Source organism: Thunnus thynnus, chromosome 4, assembly GCF_963924715.1.
Source record: "Thunnus thynnus chromosome 4, fThuThy2.1, whole genome shotgun sequence".
Taxonomy (NCBI): domain Eukaryota; kingdom Metazoa; phylum Chordata; class Actinopteri; order Scombriformes; family Scombridae; genus Thunnus; species Thunnus thynnus.
The window spans coordinates 28,082,104-28,108,857 of NC_089520.1; the positions used below are offsets into that span (position 1 = coordinate 28,082,104).

The following is a 26,754-nucleotide window of genomic DNA, read 5'->3' on the forward strand; positions in this document are numbered from 1 at the left end:
AGCCAATAGCAAAAGCTTTGGTGTCCTAGAGAAACTGTTTTTGGAAACTGCTTTTAGGAACTTTTCTATGCACCGTTCTGTTTCAGGAAATAATCCATGGGCAAAACATGCTGGGGAAAACAGTGAGAGGGATCTGTGCTTGATTTTGGAATAGATGATATATCCTCTCCATACATGATCATTACAAGCTTGAAGAGATATGCCATGACACAGTTCAATAGTTATGTAACTGTGCAGGTCTTAACTTTCCAACTGTTGTATGGTGTAAATCAGTGCAGGGACATGTACCAGCCACCAAAAAATGGCCAGATTAGATTTGAGCAAATGTTTTTTGTGTGTGTGTGTGTAAAAACAGTAGATTTAAAGCTGCCCATCTTGACAATGAAACACTGAAAATGAATACTGGATTATTCTTTCAGTCTCATATTCATAGTACTCAGACTGATTGGGTTTGGTCTCCATAAACTCTTCACTGCTGCCGAATATGGCACCGTTGTAAACATCCGTGGAGCGGGGTCCTGACACAAAACATAAACAGATGTGAATATGTGCAAAAACTTCCGCAGTAGCTGAGATATAATGCTGTGCAGTGCAAAACTGAAACACATAGCTAGAGAGTGGGTTTGGTTTGCGCTCCATGTCCGCGCTGTAGTCCTGCCTCAGGAAGCGCCAAGTAGCACCTCCCGTTTCCACACAGGAGCGCACCAGTTTACCGTAGCATCAGCACTGGAGATGCACGCCGACCGAAGACACAGCTGCTACTCTGCGAACAGAGGCGTCTTCTGCAAGTAGACTTCCACTGGAGAAAAATTTAGACGACATGTCCTGCAACTCTCCCTTTACAACTTGATTTTTTCCCCCCCGCAATGTGTTTGTATTTGGATTAAGTTTTCACGTCATTTGGAGGGACACGGTCGGTATGGGGGCAATGAGGATAACTGTCGCTTCCCGTGGATGATGATTTCCCACGATGAACGCAGGTTTGTGGTAAATCTTTTATGATTTTGTCAGGAGAGTGCAAACTTTAAATGTTTTACTGCAAATAAAGTAGAGCGAGACTGTTTGTGTGTTTGTGTGTGTATGTGTGCGTAAGAGAGGGGCGTAAAGGGTTAATTTCTGAAATTGATTAATTCTGTCTGAAAACATACAGTATTTCTCATCATTGTTAGGCCTATCTTTCACATATTGTAAGGTACAAACTGAAATCTAATGCGACTTAAAGCAGCCTATTGAAGTGTTTGCAGTCAATTACTCCATCTGAACAATGACTAATCAACAGATCAATAGATTGATCATATAATACTGCAATTTTAATGGAAATAAACCTGCTAGTTTTCACATAACCACAAATTTCGTGAGATGAATTCCATATAAAGAAATTTGGAGTCACTTTAAATCCACAGCTACAGATTAAGATGAGTCCCAGTAAAGTTGCTTTCAGTGGAGGTCTCTACTGGGAAAATGTTCTGTTCTGGGATTAGTATTAGTGTTAGAATTAGGATTATAATCTATGTCTGCGAGGGTGGACAGAGCCATTGTTCTATACAGAAGGTCACCTGTCCTGCAAATTCTGTCATGCAAATGAATTAATTTTAAATGAAAGAAGTTTAGAAATGTTCCTTATTTGTGGTTGGACGTCTGGTATTTGTCAAAGGAGATCTTTAACAATAAAATCTATTCTACATCCTCATCACTTTAGATTTTGTTGTTTTAGCTTGACGGGTGACATTTCATGATGAGGACACAGTGAAATCATATCCTGAGAGTTTGGCATGGCCAAGGTCCCAGTGTCTATCTCTTCCTTTGTTTTTCAAACATTTGTTTTAATTGAATTCTTGTTGCATAATTCATATCCTGTTGTGTGCAGTTGGGTGCTTTGTCAGACTGAGACCCTTGTTTTCTCTCCCAGTTTTATTGTTCTTTGACGCACTCAAAGGACCTTTTCAGCAAAAAAAATGTGTGTGTGTGCCTACATGTGTGTATGTGTCTGTGTGAGGCAGCATGAGTATGTTTCGTGAGAATCGGGGAAGAATGACGAGAAGGAAGTCCATTTGTGTTGTGAAAATGTGTACTCCTAGAGAGGTTCATGGAGTGATGGGGGGCCATGCTGTTAATGTCCTTCCCCCCGTGGACATCCTGTGTGGAGTCCTTCAAGGGAGGCTCTCCTGGATGAGTTAATGAAACCTAGAATTCTTAAAAGAAAGAGCATAGTGACATTCATACACAAACATTGTGGGCATAAAGTGATATATAGCAATGAATGGCAGTGTCTCACAAAAATTACACATTCAGACTTATGTCTAAAGAAAAAGCGAGAGACAGGCAGACGCACTGGCAGAAAGAGAGAGAGCATTGCGAACACAGAGATAGCCAGAGTGCACACAGGGTTTAATAGGATGTGCGTCAGGGCAGGTACTAAATAACAGGAAGAGACAAGGGGTGTACACACTTTGTTAAGTACGGGTGTGTTTCATGACAATTCTAAATATCATAAGCAGTGTTCTTTAATGACTTCACAATTTTTGACACTTAACTAAATGTTGAGCAAAAAGCAGTGTCTAAATGAGGACAGAATTAAGCTGCTTTTATATTTCCATTTCAATGTACATAACAAATTTTGTGGAGTATGAAGAACACATCATTTTTAAAGGTTTTAAATACAATGAACCAATCAGTTGTTAAATCCGATCCTGTTATAAGCCTCCAACCTGCATGTGTCATTTCCCAGACAGGGAGATGTTATTGTTCCTCCTCTAAGTACCCTGTGGCTCTGTTGTTTTTCCTGCTGATAATGTCCCCTGCAGCATTCTGCATGTCACTGACTACTGTACAGGACTGGGCTTCCTCTTTGCATGCTATACAGGAACAGTATCCACATTTGTATCCTTGTAGTATGTTGTATGTAGTTAGTTTTTTAAAAAGTATTTAAGAAATCAAAATTTCATTTATGTAACTTCAACAGCTTTTTCATTATCTTCCACTCTCTTTGCACAGATTGTCAAAATCCACCGCAAGTCCCTCGACCAAAGGTTCGCAGTCATCTGACCATCAAAGTGCAGTCCAAGCTGATGTCAAGGCCTTGTCCCCCGGTCCCTGGTCCAAAACCTCCTGTCGCCCCCAAGCCTAGACCCCTGTATGAGCCTCACCCACAGGGGGAGCTGTGTTCCCCACAGATCCTCAGTAACGGAGACCTGGCTCACTCTGACAGGGAGACGGAAGATCTACATGAGATGGTTGAGGAGAGCCAGGACAATGAGGAGAAAAGTGAGGAAGAGGATGGGGTTAATGACATAGTAGAAGGAGAAATAGAGGGCGAAACAGAAAACGCAGAGATATTGAATGATAATGATGGTGACAGAGACAGCATTGGCTCTGAAGACACAGTCAAAGCAGATGATGGTTCCACTGTAGACACTACTGAGGATGAAAGCACTGACAATAACTTGAACCAGCCTGAAGATGGCAATCACACAGAGGATGAGAATACACCTTCACTTCCTCCAACTGAAACGGAGGATGAAGCAGGAAAGGAAGAGGAAGAGGAGGAACAGGGTTCTAGTGAAAAGACTGAAATACCCTGTGATGTTCCAGGATACTCAGATGAACATGTAGAAGAACAAAACCTTGATCAAACACAGTCGCTCAGTCAGGGTGATAAGGTCAATGATACTGGACTTAATGAAGCGGACAATGAACAAAGTGAAGACTGTGACTTACTCACAGATGAGACTGAGCTGGAAGCTGAAGGATTTGCATTTGGATTCAGTGTGCTTCCAACTGTAACTGAGGAGTATCCCTACGATGTGATTGGCCCCACAGATGATGCAAGTGATACATGTGAGTCATGTGACCAAGCTGAAACCGAGGTGTGGCAACCGGAACGTGCCACCAAGGACGTCTCTGGTTGTTTTCGATTCACATCCAGCACTGAGGATGTGTTCGGGCCTTACTCAGTCATTGAAGCTCTTCCGACAAATATGACTGGCACTGCTGACCCTGAGTGGGCCCAGGATGATACTGATGACAAACCGTCAAATGAACTGCAAACTCCAGGTGCTTCCAACCAGGAACCTTATTATGTGTCATCAGATGACGTGGACAAGCTAGAGGATAAGCAAGACCTCTCTGAACAGGCTGACAAAGACAAAGCAAAGGACGGCGAGTCAGCAGATGAGTATGCTGACATTGACGATTCCCTCTGCCCTAAAGATGATGATGAGCAAGTGGAGTGTGTCTCATCGGAGGATTACGTTGAGATAGGAGATGAGGAAGAAGAGGAAGAAACGGAAAAGAGACACATTAAAGGAAAAAGTGCAAAAGAGAGAACAGCAAAACGTGAGCAGGCTTTCCTCAGCCACAGAAAAAGCTGCCAGCCTCGTCTCAGGTTGTGCAACATCACAGTGCCAGTAGACCTGGACCTGGGCCGCACCCCCGAGCTCACAAACAGGGTAGTTTTTGCCCACACCACTGAGGCCTTTGAAGAAGACATTGAGGAACTGGACTGCCATATTGTGCCTTATTATGAGGACACAGAGTCAGACAGTGAGGAGCATATATACGAAGAGGCCGGGTTTGACTCAGAAGGGGAGAACTTTGTGACACTAGATAGGAAGACTATTGTCACTCGATCACGCTCTTATTCTGGGAAAGTTCCGGGTTATGTCCCAGAGACTGTGCCAGAGGAGACAGGGACAGAGTACCAGAATCATGACTACTGCACAGTGGCCTTGGATAAGAACGGTGAACCACTCAGCCATTCACAGCAGCCTGGGGTTAACTGTTTGATCCCGTCTATGAAGTCTCGCCACTTCTTGTTGTACTCACGTTCTGCTGAGGGTGCAGATTTGTCATTGACCACTCCCACAGAGGATAACCAATCTCTAAAGGATGAGATCAGGATGAAGAGGAGAGATGACACTCTTTCCCTTCCATGTGTCATAACTTCTTCCGGAAGCTTCTCCCAGCGTAGTCATCAATCATCCAGTGGTGTTTCCACGCCAACCTCTCTGGTGGACATCCCTCCACCCTTTGAACTGGCATACATCACCAAAAGACCAGTCACAAAGAGTTCCCCATCCCTTTTGATCCAGCATGAACCCAATGACCAACTTAAGAAGAAGAAATCCTCCTTCAAGCGCTTTCTGGCGCTCAAGTTCAAGAGGAAGACAGATTCAAAAGGTTTTAGTGATGGAAGTGTCCGCTCTTCACGTTCTTCCTCTGAGTCCAGCCACCACGGCCCAGTGAGAGTCATAGAGCTTGACCGTAGAAGCACAGGCAGCTCTCCTCAGCTCCAGTCGCACATGGTGAACCCTCAGCAGCGACCCACAGACCTGCCATCCGCCTTTGTCCTCTATAATGACCAGCAGAGGAGGAAAGGTGATCCCAAAGCTTATGGCAGGGGTGTCTCTAGAGTTGAGTCCTTTGAGGAGAGGTCTCGTCGCTCCGCCATGCCTCTACCTTTAACCAAGCCCCGCTCCATCTCATTCCCCAGTGCTGACACCTCAGACTACGAAAACATCCCAGCAATGAACTCAGACTATGAGAACATCCAGATCCCAGGCAGACCAACCAGATCCCACACTGTGACTGAGTTTTTTGAGGGTTCAAACCGCACAACAGCTCCCTGCAATGAGAATGACGGCTATGTGGATATGAACAGTTTCCCTGGGATTGACAGCAAACACCAGACATTTAAAGAAGACACTGAAAGGTATAGTAAAAGCTCACTGAATTTAAAATGGTTTTGTGCCATCCCAAGCAAACCTTAAAGGGTCGGTTTACCCATATTACAAAAAAACATGTTTTACTTCACCTAGCCATTTAGATAGTATGGTTTTATTGTCCAGATTTTGAGAGAGTTGTCTGAGATTTCTGCCGCAAGTCCACAATGGAGGACCCATTTAAATTACATTTATAGACCTTCACCCAAATGGTGGAGATGAATGGAATTTTGTTTGTGGTGCTCACAGCATTAAAAAGTTACACTTATTCTGGATAATACTCAGACCACACTGTGAACAGTTTTCACTGGAACTACCTTCTACTAGTAAGAAATAGTCCCAGTGAAGACTGTTAACAGCTCAAAAAACAGTTCAAAATGTGGGCAAATAAAACCAAAACTATTTGCATGGCAACATATCACAAACCTGGGTGAACCAATTCTTTAACACAAAATTATTCATCAGCATCATCCATTATTAGTGATTGCATACCTTTTAATTAATGACCCTAAAATGTGTCTTTATTTATGATTACATATGGTGCTTCAGCTAATCATCTTATGTATGCCAGGATTTAATTCTAGATACAAAGCATATATCCTATATGTTCACCTGTTGTTTATCCTGTAGTGTAGTGAGAATGTTTATCACTGGAACCACTCTTAGTCCGCTGAGTTGTCAGGCCAGGACCTAACCACTCAGAAGTGCAATCTTGACCTCTCAACAGCTGATAGATATTCTTACACTGTATCTCAAATGAGCAGCGGTCACCTGGCTGAGTAGAATCGGATCTCCCTCTTGTAAGAGAGTGTTCAGTGTGAGATGAGCAGCCTGCTGTGTCAGGCATCACTGACTTTGGGAAGATGGACAATGCTTGTGGGAGAGCTTACTCCTGTGTTTCATTTGGTGGATTTAGAGGTCACATCTGGTGCTGCTGCCTCCTATGCAGGTTTGAGGTGATAGAACAGGTAATGGCAATTGGGTAGCTCACTGAGCACAGGTTATCCACATTATAGAAAGTCATTATGGGGTGCAATTAAAAGTGAAAGAGTATGGGGTGTCGACGACAAGAGAGCTCCTTTCACACAAGGAGGTGGAGAGAGATGAGGAAAAGGTGAGAGAACAAGGAGAGGGGGTGTGTTAATAGAAGCAGCAGAAGAGTAAAAGAAAACAAAGAGTAGAGTGATGTAAATGAGGGGGAGGGGGAAGCAAGAACAAGAGAAAGGAGCAAGAGCAGTTCTGGTGTAATTGCTCTCCTGTACCTGACACTTATGGTTAAGTTTAGGAGGGTTTTTATTAAAGTAGCTCTCTCCCGCGTGCTTCTCTGTCATTGGACCCTTGAGGGGCTGCAGGATTTACTGCAGTGTGTGATAGAGTGAGGAATCACTGCGGTCAGACTGTACCAAATTACCCCAGCTTGTGCCACAGATTCAGCCACTACGGGCCACAGTCTTTCCCCAGTCTTAATAAAATAGTTGTGTTTGATGACCTGTGTGTAGTCAAAGAGACAAGTCATTACCAAGAGCTCCCTAAAAGGCTTAAGATAATATCGGGGTAGAATGCCTCTACCTCAATTTATTTTTATTTCTTATGGTGCCCTTTCTTTTATAATTCATGTGCAGCTTACTGTTTTTTATTTTACAATGTCTTGTGGCTACTGTCTTTCATAACTATTTGCCAATGTAGAAGAGTGTTCAGCATATCATTTATACAACTTTTCACACACATCCAGCCTGTAGTTACCTCTCCTGTAGACATTTTGTGCAGTAGACACTATACTATGATTTCCCTGCTGATTATTTCCAGTTAACTTCAAACTTTAAACATATCTCAGCATTTGAAAACCCTTCCATTTCCCAGACAATCGTCCCTCAGTGTGGTCTCTTTTTCTCCCAGTGATGTTATCGATGTGGCTTATTGTGTGGTGGAGGTCTCTCACCACTCACAATGATGCAAAGGGCCTATCTGTCCTGTCACCTCGACTTCACCGCATTTCCCCGGAGAGGCTTCTGTTGCCAGGGCCACTCTTTCGTGTGTCTATATGGGGATGGTTTATGTTTATTTGAGTGTGAGTGCGCATATGTGTGTGTACATCCAAGATCTTAGTCGGGTGTGTAGTCAGTGTAGGTGTTTATCCCTGACTTTGTGTGTACATCTCGCACCAAGCTCTGTTCAAAGCTTGACATTGCTGCCGTCCCAGGCTGCCTAGCTGATGATGACAGTGATTTATTGAGAACACATTCAACAGTCAACATGGTTGTGGACCCACAGAGAAAAAGTAGATTTTTGTGTTGAGGAAAATGACCGAATGGCCCCAGAGCATTGCTATAGTGGCAGACATGCTTTCAAAGAACTTACAAAGCTGCTATGCCACAGACCTGGCTTGTTTCCAGTTGTGTGATTAATGCATAACACTATTCAGACACTACTTCAGCACAAGCAAAGAGACATGTTCATTAGCAAGCTACCATAATGTACAGTGGAAAAAGAATAGGCACGTTAATGATTCATCCCAAAGCCTAGCCAAGGTATTTGTCTGTAAGTGTGTATGTACATGCGTATATGTGCATGTTCACTTAGTTGCTGCTTTATAAAGATGAAGCTCCTGCTGAGAATGCAGTCTCAGCAGCATTGTCCTTGCCAAGTAGCAGCGTAGCAACACAATGAGGAGAAAAACAATCATTTTAGCAACGAAAGCCCAGGATTTGTGATTGTGTTCAACTTAGAGACCATTAAGTGTGAACTTTAAGCAGTTCCAGGTGGACTCACAACAACAATGGAGATGTGTTTCTGTCCCTATGCAGTGCTAGCTAGTGGTGTGGTCTGTAAGGTGGTGCTAATGCATGCAGTATTGTACATCCCTAGCTTACCCTTTGGTGTTATTTCGCTCCAAACAGTTGAGCATGAACTTCTTCAGAGTGATGACAAAGCCCTGCCATGGCCTCTAAAACAGCTCCCCCACCCACTGTTATGTTAGTGTTAGTAGTGATGAGGGAGCCATCTTAAGTACATTGTTGTACTGGGTGGTGGCTGTGTGCTGTGTGGCGAGGTGGTGGACAGGGTGTGTCGTTGGCTCGCCAGGCCTGGTGCCAGGCGCTCTGAGGTCATTGCCAGGTCATCCCCAGGGAGGAAGTGTCCAGCCTAGGAGCTTCCCACCAGCCTGTTTACAGGAAATGCAGGACGAGGGTGGGGCTCTGGCGGGAGGCGGGGAGGTGGAGACAGGGTAAGACAGATAGGATGAAGGGGGGAGTAGGGGGTCACCATAGTGAGGCGGAGGTTCCCAGACTCTCCCTTGAATAACAAGATGAGGTGTGGTCATGTCAGGAATGCCAGGTCTGCTGTTATTGTTGCGCCAGTTTTTTCAGGTATGCCTCTCGCTTCATACACCCATCACACCACAAAGTACAGGATGAGTCAACTGCAAGCAAGTAAGCAAAGGTTATAACACTGTTATATGCATATGTGACCCTGAATCACACTGTCACATGATACATGGTTATAATTATCCAAAGCCATCCTCTATCATATCACAGGTATAGGGGCAGTAGCAGTCAGAGCACCAGCATCTTCACAAATCACTTCATCACAACAGCAGCAGCAGCACAACAGCCATAGGCAACATAGATATATGCTTTATTGTCATTGCATATTAAAACACAACACAACTTAGTTCGGCAGCAATCTACTCCACTTATCAGCATAAAAAAACATGTAATCATCATCACTAAAAGCAGCAAACAATTTAAAACTGCTCCCATTTTCTTAATCCCCCATCAGTATCCCAATCTTCTATAGTTAGCAGGCTAATGAACCTCTTCGGCTGCGCCTATTTCCTGTAATAGTGCCATTACAAGTGGAAAAAGGCCTGTCTGATGGGGCCTAATATATATTTTAATACTCAATGTTTAGCTCAATTGAATTACATATTACAGGCATCATTGAATTCACAGGGCATTGGTGGAGTATAGGTCTTTTTACAGAGAGTCATTGTGTCCTCCTCTGAATTTGACACAGTAGATTTAACTTTGTGGTGTTATAAAAGACGTTGCAATCGGCTTGCATAATAGCATTGCCTTAATGGACTTGTTAAAGGGATTTACGTATTGCCTTATTACAATATCAAATATTTGTAAGTTTAAATATGGTGGATTTGGGATTTGATTGTGGAAAATGGGCTTGGCAGGGAAAGAAATAATTTGAACTTTCAGCAAGAGCAACATGAAAAATAAGTTTTCTGTCCAAGAGAAATGAAATTAAAGAAATTATTCTATTAGTCTTTTCTGGTAGACATCATGAATTGGTCACAACCCTCCCTTACAGCAGAAAAGGTGCATTTTCAGAGATTGCAATATTGATGTTTTAGGGTGAAAAGGTGAAGGTGAGAATCCCAGGCAGAGAGTTTCTGTTGGACATATGAAGGAATTCCCCTCACTCGCACAATAAATCAGCTTAAGAATGAGTTCAAAGAAGACCCATCCCTGCTGTTCACTTTCCCACCCAACATCACCCAGGAGCCCAAGCCAGGTTGACCCGTCTACTCTGAGGTCAACCATGAGTAATGGCCCATAGGTGCTTTCTTCAGCCCACACAATAGGTTAGGTTAGGTTGTTTGTATGTGTGTGTGTGTGTGTGTGTGTGTGTGCGGTGCAGTGTGAACCTTATGAAGTATGAGCATGTCTGAATAGAGATGAAGTCCTGCGGGTAACTCTGTTAACCTCTGATCCTTCCTCCCCGAGCCTTCTACTTTCTGTACACACAGATGATTTTTGTGTGTGTGTGTGCGCGCATGCATGCGTATGTGCCTGAGTGTGTGTGTGTGTAAAGAAGTGAGAGTTTGTCTGAACAGTAGGTGTGCAAGTGCAAATGTATCAAATTGTCTGCTTAATATATTTTCCTCCCAAAAAATGCTGACCTTAAATTTCTGATATCATTTTGTTTTTTGGTGTATTTTTCTTATTCCAGTGGCAAATTAGACAAATAAAATTAAATTAGTCAAATTAAATAATGTAATATTTTGCCTCAGTAGTGGAGTTTAGGGTAGTGTTTAGAGGTGACAGTCTCAGAGCTGTCCCTTAGCTGCTTTATAGCTGCTTTTAGATTGTTATCCACTTATCATCCTGATAATGTGAATTTTGTCAAACATACTGATGGGCCTTAATGGGCCAGAGGACATTAATAATTACCACAGGTAGCATTTAAAGGGATTACATGAGAACTGACCTACATCGTGTCCCCCTCAGGTAGAGCGGCACACTAAAGGATTACCAGTGTACATACACAACTGTGCCATCTGTGATGAGAATGAATCAGGAAAGGGATTACAGTGTGCCACTGGAGAACTCCATATGAGGACTGGAAATGTTCAGAGACGCACACAGGAAAAGCAAAAATATATATTTAAAGGAGAAATAGTCATCCCCAGGCATATAGGTTATTGCTCACTGTTTAGGAAAAATGTGGCGGGAAAGATACTGTGCAATGTCTTTTCACTGTAAATGTGCAATTTTGAATTTCTGTCCTTTAAGCACTGCCACTGAAGACATACTGTAGTGTAGATGTTATGAAATATATTCATATTTCTGATATTTGAGTACCCTGTGCTGCTTTGCTGTACTCATACTGTCTTCCTTCCCTGGTCTTGTTCTTGGCAGTGCCTACACAGAGCCTTTCCCACTGAACCCGGTATCTGCTGGGCTGTCAGTTGAGGAGGACCACGGGCGTACCTCAGAAGAGGAAGAGGGGGTTGGAGAGCAAAGTTATGACCGACAGGTGAGTTATGGGACACAGAGACAAATGAAACAAGGGTAGAGAGCATTGCTCATTCTGTCCTCTGAGCAACTGGGCCAGCAAATCAACATGATGAGCAAAAACGCTGCAAGGATCCTAATGAATGTTTTATCGTATTAACAGGCTTTAGTTTGGAATTTTAAATATTTAAGACATGCAGGTGGTTTAAACAAAAATGACACCATGCCATGAAATAAAATGAATGAACAAGAGAACCTAAATGCAATTACTGAGCACTGTTCTATGTGAGGATGCATTACAAACACTGTGGCTCACATTCAACAGCTAATATGGCCAATATTGCTGATCAGATGTTGCTCAGTGAGTGATCCATTTAACATTTGGGAGTTAATATACAGTACGTGAACAGCTCTTTCTGATACACTGCTGTGCTAGCAGAAATGCATCACCTCAAACTCCCCAGACTTCCTTACAGTAAAAGGCAGCCATTTTACAGTAATTCGAAGATGGACCCCACCCGTCCTGCTACCACAATAATATCAGGCCCTGCTCCCATCACGTGACATGCATTTCCTTGTTTTCTTCTTCAAAGAAAAAACACAATAAATGAGAGAAAAACAGAGCGGAAGAAGGCCAGAGAGACTTGAATTGCCCCCCAGGAACAGTTCAGTTTAATGGAAGTGTGTTTTGGTTTTATTTTAAGGAAATGAGCATCAATGTGCTTTGAATGCAGTATTTGTGAAATGCCCCACATAGGAAAAAATAACTGACAAAGTGAAGGAGCTTTGCCGGTAAACCCCTAAATGGCTTCAATGTTATGTTTTGGCTCGGATGTTTTGAGGCCTGTGATTAGCCTCTAAATCAATGGGCAGCACTGTTGTCACCACACACGCAGTCTCTCATACATAATGCATCTGAATTTAAAAGTGAGAAAGCCTTCGTGTCTATGCCGCACTGTAATGAAATAATCAGTCTTATGTTGACAGCAGATATATAAAAAAAAAATTTTTTTGCTTTTTTTGCCAGTCTCCTTGGCTGCTGCATAGCTGTTCCTATTAATGTTTGAGAGGAATAAGTGCCCACAGAGAGCCTTTAAACATTAGCTGTGTTCATTCATCTCCCACTGTTCTCCCTCCCTATCACGCAGATTGATGGGCGATCCCGAGCGTTCTACGTCGCAAAAGAGCTCGTTGACTCAGAGAGACTGTGAGTATCTGCACTCGAGGGGTTTTCCCCGTTTACACTGTCCTCCTGCTGCATGTCACCACACATAAAAATGCTGCATCCAAATCTGATATTTTGCCTTTTCATGCCCGTATGTCTGCTGCTCTTCCTTTCAACTGTATCTCTCCTGCTCCTAAGCTAATTCATCGAGCTGCGTGCAGAATAACTGACAGACAATTACACACTAGCCTTGCCCTTGTCCTGCTTCACACTTAACCCTTCCTCTGATGTTGTTTTCTCAACATGCATAATTGAAATAATTTAATGACTCTTGTAGAAAGATTAACATTATTGTGCAAAAGGTGACAAATTGCCTTTCACAGTTTAATCACATTCTCTCTTCTTGTTTTCCAGACACGTCAGTGCCCTCAAGTACCTTCAAGAGGTAGGAAAAACTTTCACTGCCACACCACAAGCGTGTCACATTAGCTTATTCTTAAAATGTCTCTTGGTTTAAGGCCTATTAAACTTTCTTGGAAACCTACTGATAACATCATATCCTGTGTGTCTGCTCCCCAGTCTCTGTCTCCTTCTTCTCCTCCCTCCCCTGTTGTAAAGCTCTGTTCAGGTTTATCAATGTTGTTGCAGCAAGATCTACTTCCTGGTCTTGACAAAGTTGACATGTTGTACTCTGGTGCGGTCAGTTGTAAGATGACGCAGCGTGTGTACACCAGGCGCTCACTGATGCTGTCCTTATATCCTTACTCCACTGATATGTATACTCAGATACTCAAGCAACTCGCCTGGCAATCTGCCACCTCAAGGTCATGAAAAGGCTGTTGGGGCCTTTTATATTGTTATACTGAATGCCATAAAATGGAGATTTTTTTCTCTCAGTACTGTAACGGGTGTAGTTAATGCAGGACAGGGGATTTAAAGGTGAGCTGTGGTAAGCCTCTGGAGGTCAACCATGCATCACAGCCAACTGTTGCCATCTTTTTCCATCATTTCCCACTCACCGCCTGTCAAAACAAGCCCACATCCCTGCAGAGTTAGGAACAAAGATGGATTTACCAAAAAGACCACATGAAATGAAACCGTTGATACTGAAACAGTTTAAAACAATGATTACATTTTGATCAAAAAGAAAAGTCATACGGGAAAGGTGAGCTAGGCAACACCTTCGCAAGAACAGCGTAGAAGAGTTGCTATTAAGGTGATGGTTGCCAGTACAGATCTGACAGGTAGAGTCATTGAACCCAGAGAAGCCCATCAGTCAGCCTGTACCTTATAACCTTGAGTAAGGTCATAACCTGAATTTCTCATGTGTGCCCCTGCACGTTGATTTATGAAAGCCTGCTATGAGTACAAAAGCAGCCGCTTTGTGTAATGTGTCATTTGATGCCATTAAACAGCAATAATGCAAATATTATACAATGGACCTCTCTGATGATCATAAACCTGCAATCTCATCATGATACCCTATTAAACTAATTAGCTGCTGTGTGCCAAAGTACAGACAGAAACATATGCTGCAAGTCAGTATGGGCATCAATGCTTCAAAGGTGACATTTTGACAGTCATTTCCAAGTGTAGCCTGAACTGTTAGATCTCTTTTTTCTGTGTAAATGGTCTGTTTTCACAATTTTTTCTCACTTTTCTTCAGTGTTAGCATACCATTTAATTGAATCTTTTTTCCACCTTTCAAAGGTGACATTGAAGGCTTTTTCATTATGCTGTTGCATAATGCATAGGTACAGTGTTTTACACGCTCTTGTTATTCTTCAAACTTCAAACTGTTATGTATCTAGATATTAGTTACTGTTTGCTGCAGACTGATGTCATAATTAGCGTGAAATTGAGTAATTCAGCTGGGACGGCGCAACCTGCAAAAACACACAGTTTGGGGGGAAAAAACAAGCGTTATGTGAGAGGCACATGAGCTGTTGTTCCATTGTTTGATAAGAAAACAAGAATGCAAAGAATTTCCAGATCCTGTCCCCACATAGGAAGAGAGGCCATGCTCCTCTTCTGAAGGACTTTCCCCTATAACAACTTCAACATATGAGATTCAGACTTATTATTTTTTCTTGTTTGTGACCCGTGACCCCCAAACAGATTCTCTCTGCTGAGTTATGACTGAGCATGACTGGCTGCTCAACCAACTGCTTAACGTTGCTTCTTGACCTGCCTTACGTGAGGAAAATAGGGATAAGGTGGAGAGTGGCCTGGCGAAATTGAGAGTAAAGCTCCTCTCATTCATGGATCTGAGTGTGTATGCGCATGTATGTCAGTGTGACCTGGGAGACAGTGTCAGCCAGAGCCGTTAAAGTAGCCGTTCTTCTCCCCCGGCAGACGTGATGAATGTTAACTCATACAAGATCGATTGTGCATGATGAACGGCATGTTCTGGAGCGCCCAGTGTCACCACATTATCTCACAGCCAACTGGGACGTCTTTATTTGTTTTATGTCTGTGCTTTACTCATAACTAGAATAGATGGGCTCCAGACACTTATCCCTTACAGACACACCATGGCTTTACGTATGTTGTTAGTTTGCCCAACAGCTTTGCCCACAGAGAAAAAAGATTTTTTAAAGCATGTTGACACCTCCTGACAATTCAGCTACTTTCATTTATATTTTGTCTTCATTTCCTGAGTAGATAAATAACCTCTCCTCTGGTTCTTCACTCCCATGTGCCATAACTCCTCATATTAGTCCTCTTAGTCACTGACACTGCAGCTATTAATGCCTGTTGCTTATGTTTTATGTGTGCTGAATGGACTTGAATTCACTGTATTTCAGTGGATTTTTTCACTCTTGTCTGAAGAGAAATGAAAAGTGGGGATTGTACAAAACAGCATGGTGGAGTACCAAGGTCACTATTACACCTGGTGGTGTAACTCTTGTGCAGGCAGTGCCGCCTTTCCTGAATGCCTGGACAGAGCCCAAAGTGGTGGGGAGTCACTGAGGTGATACGAAGGGAGGGTGGCAGGAAGGATGTTTAGGAGGATCTGACCTTCCTTCCTTCCATTTTTCTCCCCCTGTTCATTTCTCGTTCCTCTATGCCTTTCATTTCTCCTGCCCTGCTTCCCTTCTTTCTTCCACCCTCACAACCCTTTCCTCTATTCCTCTCTCTTTTTCTAACCCACACCTCATCCCCACTCTCATCTCATCTCTTTTTTCTCTTGTGTAGGACTTCAGGTCAGCAGTGGTCGAGGCAGTGGGTGAGGAAGGGGAGCCGGTCCTGGAGGAGCAGAGGTTGGAGGAGATATTGGGTGTGCTCCCTCAGGTCTACACCCTCCACAGCAGCATCCTCACTGAGCTGGAGGAACACATTAGTCAGTGGTAAGAAACACCACAGACATTACTGATATTTGTGCTGTGGCTTACTCTTGTACAGTACAGCTGATGCTCAGTTTTCATATAATTTAATACAGTTGTATATAGCCAGAACCCACACACATATGAATTGCTGAAACTATGACAGACTAATGACATGGATTCCCTTCTGATGTTACAATAATTACTCTACACTATCTTAAAACTGCTTTATAATGCACAGCAGATTGGCGTAATAATTAGAGAAATCATTCTTCAACCAAAAGGTGATGCATTTTGCATGGCAGCCATCACCACTGCACTGAAGCGCCTTTGACTTACTACTAAGTTTTGGTATTCTATTCTGTACTTGATCCTGCAAAAGATAGATTTCTGTATTATGGAGATTAAAGACCTCAAAAATGAAAATATCACAAAAGAATGCTGCATCTCTGAGATGGTGCAGATTATTCTTTCTTATCTAAAACATCAGTAGTGATGTTCACCCTCACCTTTTCTTTATAGACTAAACATTTTGTACCGGTGTTTCACAATTATGAAGGGACATAAGATAAGAGATCATGATGAAATGCAGTCACAACAAAGTATACTCACACACCTGGAATGCACTGCACATCACAGACTTACTTTATTTAACAGTGTAAGTTTTTTTTCCTTTAAAACACATACACCACTTTGTAAATGTGCACTAACTGTTTAAAGAGAATGATACTTAATCTCTGACTTTCCTGTCTGTTTAGGGAGGAGAGCCAAAGGATGGTAGATGTGATCCTTTCACGTCGTGAGGACTTTGGGGTATTTGACACCTATATCTCTGAGTATGATCGCAGCATGTCCTTACTGGATGAGAGCTGCAGGAACAACCCGGCCTTCGCCGGCATCGTCAAGAAATTTGAGGTAAAATGTTGGACAGACTAGACTAGAACTTGACCACATAAAGGGAGCTCTTAATTGTGTCTCATGGCAACACTTTGCCTTTTTGTACAATGCCAACTTTTTTCGTCTTATCATTTTACCGAGCATTCAGAGCACCACATGACACCAAATGATCCTCTTAAAAGGGGAACTGGAGGAAATATTTTGGCAGTCACATATTCAAATCTCAGGCTCAGTTTCCATATTTGTGATGGGAAAGTGAAGCCTTGTGGGGGTTTCTAGGGAGCAGAGATCAAACCTAGTGTTTCCCCTGGTGCTCACTCAGTAGCTCTCAACTTAGATTTTGTCACCCAGCTTCCAGGGGGAGATGATGGCCTTTCTAAAACCCTCTCTACCCGAACCTCTCCATGGAACTCACTTTTCCACTGTCATGCTCGCTTATTTTATATCCATTTCATACCAAATACTCATTCTTTGTCGTGGTGTAGCGTGGATATCTTCATCCTTGACACAGACAGTGAAGTGGGAATAGGGTGAAGAGATCAAAATTCATCCGAGGCCCTTTCTAACAACAGGACAGTGGACCACTTTTGATCAACACTTTATCTTTATTTTTAAAGGGAATGTGTGTAGTCTGAGCTGGTAACAATAAGAACATTGACTACTTTTAATTAAAAGACAGGATATTAAGAGAGCCTATAGATAAGACCACAGACATACAATAATAGATTTCTCATTTCCAGTGCCGGTCTATAGAATTGATTCACCGTTTACAGAGTTAAAATCACTGTGTGGCAGCATGCAGGTCACCTTGGATAGGTGACCTATTTTTGTTTGGTAATTTAAGAGTTGTTAGTTTTTTGTGTAATTTTGTGTATGTTAAAGTTCAGGTTTTACAAAGTTACCTGTTCAACTCAGCACCTTTTTTACCCAAATTTACTAATTACCAGTTCTGTTGTACTTTGATTTGTTGCTAGTGGCTGACACAATGGTTCCAGGCGTTTCTAGTCTGATAAGAAAATCAAACGGACAAGGCACCAACTGTCTCTGCTCATGAATATTCAGCAGCAGCTGCCCCTTCCAAAAAAACTTTGGCTCTGCCAGACTTTAGTTGAGCTAATGTAAACAGAAAACAGAGGAGGTGAGATTGAGGCTCTAGGCCATTGCCATGTACCTTAAACACTAGTTTTCTTGTATTTTACAGCATGCTTTCATGCTTGGTTTATGTCGGCCAATTATTTAGCCCATGATAACCTTGATCAAAGTCAATAATGTGTCTGTTCATTTTAGCCTCATGAAGTTGATATTAGTCACTTTTTTCATTATAAACCACTAATTGCTACCTGCAGAAGCTATAAATGCATTGACCTGCAAAGGAAGGCAAAAGCATGAAGGGAAATGATCTTATCTAAGGACACACATTTATTTTTTCTGCCGAAAGGTTGGTTTGTAAAAAAAGTGGGCTTGTTTCTTCTTGCTCCCCATTCTTGTCCATTTAAAGACTGTGATTCATCTTACAAAATTAACACCCAGAGGCATATTCAATAACCTTTTCTCAGTCCAATGGCAGATTCACCACACCTGCCACCACATATGTACACTGCATATTGTATTTATATTTCCCATATTGCATATAAGCCTGTAACCTAGGGTCTGTCCTCCCCATCTTCCCATACCAGGGCACTCCGTGTGTGTGTGTGTGTGTGTGTGTGTGTATGTGTGTGTGTGTGATGGATGTTGTGCTGTATCAGAGCACTGTCTTGGGACCTGCATGGTGTGTGTGACCCCTCTGTAATGAGAGAGAAAGAGGGCCGAGGGATCTTACAGGTCATGGGATACACTATACCTACCACTGAGAGGGACAACGGTCATTTATCTGTTGGCTGTGTGCAACACTTCACAAGTCGTTATATTTCATTGGAGTGCAAATACTTATTTGAACATTCTCAGTAACTGCTTGCAGCTATTTTTGTGAATTTAAAAATGTTCATTCCTCATCTATCGCAGCCATTATCTTCTCTCTCTTCCTTTTTCAAATCTTCAGTCCTTGCCTTCTTAAACGCCTCTCTTTCCTCTCCACCATCCTGCTCCCTTGCCTTTATTGCTACAAGCCAAAGTCCAGCACTATAAGTGGTAGTAATTTCATTGCGGATGTGGTGATGACAGAGATGAAGTAGCCACAGAGCCTGATCAGATCAGTGCTAGACCCTTACAGGATTAAAGCCTCCTCTCCACAGCTACTTGCTTGTTTACTGCACCGCCTATGAACATTGGCCAACACAGTGTGGTGTGTGTGTGTGAAAGTGTTTGCGTCTCTGTGTGTTTGTATCTGATTGTTTTGCAGGGGCATGTCCATACACAAATTGCGTGGATCTCGTGAAACTGATTTTATGAAATCTCTTTCCAAACCACTCCAGCTTGGATTTATATTCATGTCATGGCCTGTGTTTGTGCAAAGCGTGTGTGTTTTCTCTTGTGCAAGAAGCCCAGGAGGAGGCTGTGCAGCAGGTGGACAGAGAGCGATAGACGGAGAGAGCGATGGAGTGAATTCCTTGTAAAGGCAGCTGGGCAATGAGGCAGACAGAAGCTAATTAGAGAAGCAGCCTCCTTTACAACTCCCCAATTAGATCAGTTGTGTGTGCGCGGGTAGCAAATCAGCTGGCTGTGACTGAGCCTGAAAGGTGTGTTTGTTTGTCCGTGCATGTGTGTTTGTGTGCACCTATGTGTCTAACTCCCAGCACGAGGCATCGCACTCCCTCCTCTCTCTTTCTCCATTTGGCTCGCTCACCCAAACAAACCACATGCTAATTATCATCTCTGGCACGCCTCAGAAAGCCACTTCCTCTGAACAAGTGTCAATTGGATGACAATTTACAAGCGACACTTGAGGAGAGAGGATGTTCTGAAGCCAAGCGGGCTTAATAATGGAGAGCTGGTTATTATTGTACTCAATGCATTATGCAGTGATGAAGAGAGAGGTGGAAAGAGAAGGGGGTGGAGGAGGAAGATAGATGGGAGGCAGAAAAGTGAGAGAAACTCAAACTGATGTGTGGAAGATATATGGAAAAGGACAGAAAAGCAAGTGATATACAAACAAAAAGAGAAAGTGTGAATTCATGGAGGTTTGTTCATGAAAAAACGGTATCAACTCTGTTTTTCTTTGACTTTATATTACAGAGTGTGATAATGAAGACAAAGAGTGGTTTGTTGAACCCACATCCCATCCCTTACCCTTAATAGGCCTAGTCAGTGTTATCTCACTAGCCCAAGGTCTGTGTGTGTATGTTTGTGTTTGTATCTGTGTGAGTGTGTGTGTGTGTGTGTGTGTGTGTGTGTGTGTGTGTGTGTGTGTGTGTGTGTGTGCGTGTGTATTCAGTGTAAATAAGATGAAGATGCTGTTTCCTGCAGAGTGCTATCTGTGCCTCTCTAATGAAGGATAGGACTTCATTAGATTAGAAAAGACCTGTGTGTGTGTGTGTGTGTGTGTGTGCATAGGTAGGTGTGTGTGTGTGTGTGTGTGTGTGTGTTCCCTGTTCCCCGTTGCTCCTCTACCGCTCAGGGCATAAATACCTGTCAGAGACAATTAGATCCTGATTGATTTTCTAAAGCTCTCTTTGATTGTGCCAATTTCTGTCCCCTTTCACCTGCAAATGACTGTTCTGAGAAGAAGAATGGGAGTTGCTCAGGTTTTTTTGTGTGCCAGAAAAATGTGTGAAGGTCGGCCTGACCGACAGTGTTCCCTTGGTCACTTCTGACCTTGACTTGCAGCTTCAATTATAGGGTTAGAGGACATACAGTAGTGGTGGTTTTCTGCGTGCAGTGCAGGGACACCCAGTGGTTCTTTGGTAGGTCATCACAAAGAGCAAGAGTTTAATTTTAATATAATTTCATATAGCAGAAATGATAAGATTTCCATGGTGTATAAAGTTAAATAATTAAATAACTGAACACTAATAAAATTCTTCTCATACAGGGTCCCCGAGACTAAATCTGCCACCCATATACTAATGTGTGCATTTCAGATCATGTTATTAAATATTTGACAGCCTTAGATGAACATATTATAATAAATATTACGGTGTGTCCCTGCTCAAGTTTGTGTTAAAGTTTAGCACATATTCCACACAAATGAAAAAATCTAACTAGTGTCAGTGGTATGTGTATTTGTGTGTGTGCAGACAAGAAGCCCAGAAGATGCTGAAGTCCCACTGAAACACCAGCTGCTGCAGGTTATAGTGAGAGTCCTCCAATATCGCATGCTTCTCACAGGTAACACACAAGCATACACTCATGCACATAATCTTTAAAGCGAGCCTGTAATTTTGCCTTAACTGCAGCCACTGTAGCCACAAGTAACAATTACAGGATAATGCTGAATGCCAACAGACAACAAACAGTAGTGTAGGAGTATCACACAGAGAGGCTTCACAAAGTCAGCAAACGGACTCCGTAATGTCAGTAACTCCGCAATATCTATCCTCAGTTAGATAACATTAGCTAACATTAGCCACCAAAAGCTACTGGTCATACCAGACCAAGTGGAATTGTAGCCACAAAAAAAGAAATGGTCTCACTTTGAAGGACTTTTCGAGTCCCATATGAACACTGAAAGGGGTTTTCCTCGCTGTAATCATTCCCCTTCAAATGTGCTGTAAGTAATGGGGTCATTTTGTGCAAAAATGCATTTAAAAGTCTGAAGCTTATATGAGGCTTCAGCAGTCTGAGTTAGTCATATTAAGTGGATATCTGCCACATTTACAGTCTTTTTAGCATCAAATTCCCTCTTTGTGTTTCCTTGGACATTGTTTCCCTGTAGAGCTGCGGTAACAAAAAGAGGGACTTTGGCACTAAAAAGACTGTAACGTTGAAAGACATCTACTTGATTTGACTCATTTGGATGACTGAAGCTTCATTTTAGCCTCAGATAAACTTTTAAATACATTTTAAAGAAGGAGGCTTGTGGATTTTGGCCCCCATCACTTATGATTATGGTCAGTATGTACAGGTGGAATGATCATGGCAAGAAAAACATGTTTCAATGTTCATGGAAGGGCACCTGACAGTTGTTTTAAGACAGACTTGAAAAAGTGTGAACCTGTCCTTTAATATTCACCAATTCAAGAGAAGATTAGCTTAATGCCGAGAATTAGCCTTGTGCACTGAACAAGCAGACTTTACAATTTAAAAAATTGTCACCATTTTTCTTAGTAAGCATTGACTTGTATTTAAACAATCCATTTCAGCACCATATTTACATGTTTTGACTATTTTTTTCTGCATCTTCTCCAGATTACCTGAACAACCTCTCCCCTGACTCTAAAGAATACGAGGACACACAAGGTAAACCTGCAGAATGGAGCTCTGTGATATTCATAACCTGAGCCACAGTAGTGATGTTTTTTCAGCTAGTGAAAGACAAACTGACACACACTGCAGCTGCTCAACATGCATCACAGCCTAGTTGTTGAGATACAGCCACTGAGTGTGTCTTTATTGAAACCAGTTACGCATAAATCTCTCTTTCTTTCTCTGTTTGTGTTGCAGCTGCCTTGGTGATCGTGTCTGAGGTGGCAGATCAGGCCAATGACAATCTGAAACAGGGGGTGAGTTTACTCTGGATACAGCCCATGTGTTTGTTACATTCAGAGTGTTTAGCTCCTGTTGAGTTTGACTTAGTCACAGCACAGCGCTGCCATTATTTAGACGCTTCTTTATAGTCCACTTGGCAATGAAAGGGCAATTTTCAGATGGACATCAAGCGTGAAGAATTAGACAGCTGAAGTTTTCTTGCGTATGAATCCCTCTTCTAAATGACATTATGGAGTGAAGGAGAGGTCTATCACTCCCTGGCGACGGCCTCCGCAGCTTGTTGATTAACGCAAGGGGCGAGGAAAGTTGATGTCATCAGAAAGTCCCAGGTGTATCGTTACAAAGGGAGCAGTGTAAGGGTGGACATGACTTACACTCCTCCTCAAACATGAGCAGCTCATGGAGATAATTCACAAACCCTCCCCCCACTGTCACTACTCACTGTCAAGATCCCCATTGCCTCTCTTTTGGGTCGCCTCCTCTGTTTATCACACTCTCTTTTTTTCTCTTTAATGCACACACACAGGCTGACAGACAGTGGAAACACAGGCTCCCTCTATCTCTGTACCCCCCTATTCAGTTTTCAGTATCACATCCCTTTCCGCCCCCCTCTCTTTCATTCACATACAAACAGGGACGGTTTCATTCTCTGTTTCTTCCCTTGTCCATCGCTGGATAATCACCCTCCATCTCTTTGCTCTCTCCTCCACCTCAGGAGAACTTGCTGCGTCTGGTCCACATAGAGTACAGCATGAAAGGCAAGAGGGACCTCCTGAAGCACGGAAGGGTAAGTGTCTGGCCAGCATTACAGTTTCAGTATCAAATCATAGCAACACGTTATTATGTAATGATATCTGATGACCAGTCCCTATTGACCTTCACAGGATCTAAGAAACACATAATTAATGAAAGCAGCAATTTGACGGCCTAACATGCTTTTCTGATGTTTCAATTCTTTTGGCAGATGTTTGTCAAAGAGGGCACACTTATGAAGGTCTCAAGGAAAAGCCGGCAGCCCCGACATTTATTTCTGGTAATAATCTTCTTTCCATACCACAGTAATTTTATCATATCAGACACATTACAAGACATTAAAGCCAGTGTTTAACCCTTTAAAGTACTGTTTTCATCTATTCCCATGTAGTTCTGAAGTAACAGGTTGACACTTTCATAAATATGCTTATTCACTTTCTTGCCAAGAGTTACTTGAGAAAATTGATACTGCTCTCATGTATATTAAAGCAAAAACTAGGGCCAGCAGCTCAGGTTAGCATAAAGACTGGAAGCAGAGGGAAACAGCTAGACTGACTCTGTCCAAAGATCACTAATTAACAACTTATATCTTATTTATGGAGCTTTAAGTGCTTTCCTATTTCCTGACTGGTCGCAGTGACTTCTTGTAATAATAATATAATAATAATAAACTTTGTTTATATAGCACTTTTCAAAAACAAGTTTAAAAAGTGCTTCACAGACATAAAAACAAAATACACAATGCAATTACATATCAAAAGAAATGGAAACAAAGGTAACAGACCAGTAGTTTCTGTTTGTTGCTAGGCAACCTCAAGGTGAGGGTTTTTATATGGATTAAATAAACAAAATATAATGTGTTAATCAGTGAGCTTTAGAGTTGCTGGGAGGCAGATTTTGTTACCTTCAGACAGAGCTAGGCTAGCTGTTTCCCTCTGTTTCCAGTCTTGATGCTAAGCTAAGTTAACCACCTGCTAGCTGTAGTTTGATATTTAACAGATGTGATATTGATCTTCTCATCTAACTCTGGGCAAATAATAATATATTTCTGTATTTCCCAAAACGTCAAACTATTAATTTAAAGTTGTTAAAACTGACACTATATTTTGTACCAGCGTGGTCCAACTCTTCATTAAAGTTATATGATGTTTACACTGAGTGAATTCAAACCAATGACTCCATACGTCTTGAGCATCATTTTACACACATTTCCCCATAATTTAGCCTCATATATTTGGTAACTTTGGACACTTTTGGATCTTCACTACAGTTTAAACTTTGTATGACATTATGCTATTAAATCATTGTTACATCTATGACTTTACATGGTCCACTGCAGGAGAGAAGGCATCTGCTTTATTATTGTATCGATGGTGAAAACAAAGCTAGCATGGTCTGCAAAAATATGGGGGAATGTTGGGCGGAGGTCAGTCTGGGAGGTGGTGAGGTTGGGAGGGGCACAAGGCCAAGGCTGTAAGACCTCCACTAGGCACCACACCCATCCAGCAAGGGCCTCCCTCTCCACTCTTCTCCTCTCCTCTTCTCCCCTCTCAGGACTTGTTTTCCAGGGCCCCGCTTCCTTACAGGATGTTTGGTGTGGGTCACTGGATGCTGGCTTCCTGTGTATTGGGAGGGGACTGACAGCAAAGTGAAGGCCAGACAGCCTGTAGAATGCAGGGAGGAGGAGGTGGAGGAGGTTGAAGGGGTGTGGGGGTGTTAGACAAACACATAACGTGAAATAGAGAAGCCCACTCTATTGTTTCATGTGCAATCAGTGCTGTCTCATGTTATGAATTATGCTTAAGCTACAAATCCGCAGGAGCAGCATTTATGACTTTGTCTTATACTGGTTGATCCAAATAGAATACAATGTGAAGATACTTATCTTTTTTTATTTTGCTTCATTCCATCATTCTTCTAGACCCTCTAAACAAGACTTCAGTTGAGCAATAGCTAAAAGGGATTGGTGGTTGATACCTCTAAGCTATTAGAGTTATATAGCCATTGGCTTCCTAGAAGTGGACAGCTTCAGTAGGTCAGGTGTTATTTATGGGCTTTTAAGGAAAAAGAATCCAAACAACAGTGAAGATGAAAGCCATCACTCACCTCAGCGGCAGAGAGAATGGCAACCTTGTTCACAAGCCTGGGCTCAAAGAAGAAAAGAAAGCAGGCCGAATGAGTCAGTGAAGGGATTAGAAAGATGAAGATGGAGATCCAGAAAGCTGCCCGAGGAAAGAGAGACTGAGTGAAAGAGGCAGGTAAGGGTGGTGAAGGGTTAGTGGATGAAATGAGATGTTACTCCTGAAAAAGTAAAATGTCTTCATGTTGTGTCTCATCTGGGAAAGTCGTTTGTGAAGTCTGTTGGCACTCAGCCGGGTTTCCGTGGAAGGAATCTTCGAGTAAATGAGCAGCGCAGGGTGGAGTGGACAAATTGCGGTGGCTGCGGCCCAGAGGTCGCAGGCGGGGCTCAGGCTTGGCTATCATGCGCTGTTTTGTCTCCAGCCAGTTAGCCAGTGAACCCGTAACTGCGGCTGTTTGTGTTGTTGTTGTTGTGGTGAAGGTGGCCGGTTCCACCCAGTCCTGGTTCTCAGTGTAGCCTGAGAAGGCTGGGAGAGCGAGGGGAGGCCTGGAGCCCGGAGCAGGGTGGAGAATTCCTGGATGCTGCCTTTACGGCCCCAGCGGATGTTTAGAGCACACATTAGGTGTGACCAATGATGTCATCTCTTTTGTCTGGGAAGAAATGAAATACCTCTCATAACACAATGGACTCTCGGCGTGTTCAAGGGATCACAATACTTTTGGTCTGACAAGCAAATAAACACGTTTAACGCCTTAGTTTGTTGTGTGCATACATGGGAAATTGGGCTTGCATAGACATTTGTGAGCTCTGTGAAAGGAAACGCAATTGAAACAGTTAAGCCCAGAAAGTTGCTTTGAAGAAAGAAAGGATAAACAAAGAGCTTTGTGCTGCAATTTGAGATATTTCTATTAAGGTAACACCACCACCTTGTGGTGATCAGGAGGTATTACATTCTGAACAGCTGAGAATTGAGGTGTCACTCACTCTTTAATTATTTCACGTTGTCATTAACCTACTATGTTATGCTTTGAAAAACTAAATAAATGAATGAATAACTAATAATAAATATTTTGTCTCTCTGTCTGTGTCCTCCATCAGATGAATGATATAATGCTGTACACCTACCCACAGCAAGATGGGAAATACAGGCTTAAGAATACTTTATCTCTGTCTGGGATGAAGGTACATTGACTTTTAACCTCTGACATTCTCACCTCATCTCCAGTTTATTTGTCCACAAGGTTTGTTGACTGAGCTGTGATGTGTTTTTGCCCCTCTTACACATACAGGTGAGCAAACCTGTCCTAGACAACGTGCTGAACTGTCTTAGGATCGAGGTGTCTGACATCACCATTACACTCTCTGCCAGGTGAGCATCTGACTGCCAAAACACTAAAATGCATGTATTTGTTTAATGACTGGTACAATTTCTTCTTTTCGCCTGAAAATGACTGTGGATGCTTTGGGTATGATTGTCTGT

The 26,754-nt window shown here is 42.5% G+C and overlaps 1 protein-coding gene across 2 annotated transcripts in view; it reads left to right on the plus strand.

Moving 5' to 3' along the window:
• The first annotated feature begins 609 nt into the window (after window positions 1-609).
• fgd5a (FYVE, RhoGEF and PH domain containing 5a) overlaps window positions 610-26,754 on the plus strand; it is a 31,713-nt gene continuing 5,568 nt past the window's right edge. For both annotated transcript variants that reach the window (XM_067588064.1, XM_067588065.1), the window contains exons 1-14: window positions 610-980; window positions 2,995-5,710; window positions 11,372-11,489; window positions 12,616-12,674; window positions 13,047-13,077; window positions 15,831-15,982; window positions 16,717-16,873; window positions 21,031-21,121; window positions 22,142-22,192; window positions 22,397-22,455; window positions 23,157-23,228; window positions 23,406-23,474; window positions 26,373-26,456; window positions 26,564-26,643. In XM_067588064.1, the coding sequence (XP_067444165.1) occupies window positions 971-980; window positions 2,995-5,710; window positions 11,372-11,489; window positions 12,616-12,674; window positions 13,047-13,077; window positions 15,831-15,982; window positions 16,717-16,873; window positions 21,031-21,121; window positions 22,142-22,192; window positions 22,397-22,455; window positions 23,157-23,228; window positions 23,406-23,474; window positions 26,373-26,456; window positions 26,564-26,643 (3,749 nt within the window). In that variant the 5' untranslated portion in view covers window positions 610-970. The remainder of the gene's footprint in view (window positions 981-2,994; window positions 5,711-11,371; window positions 11,490-12,615; window positions 12,675-13,046; window positions 13,078-15,830; window positions 15,983-16,716; window positions 16,874-21,030; window positions 21,122-22,141; window positions 22,193-22,396; window positions 22,456-23,156; window positions 23,229-23,405; window positions 23,475-26,372; window positions 26,457-26,563; window positions 26,644-26,754) is intronic.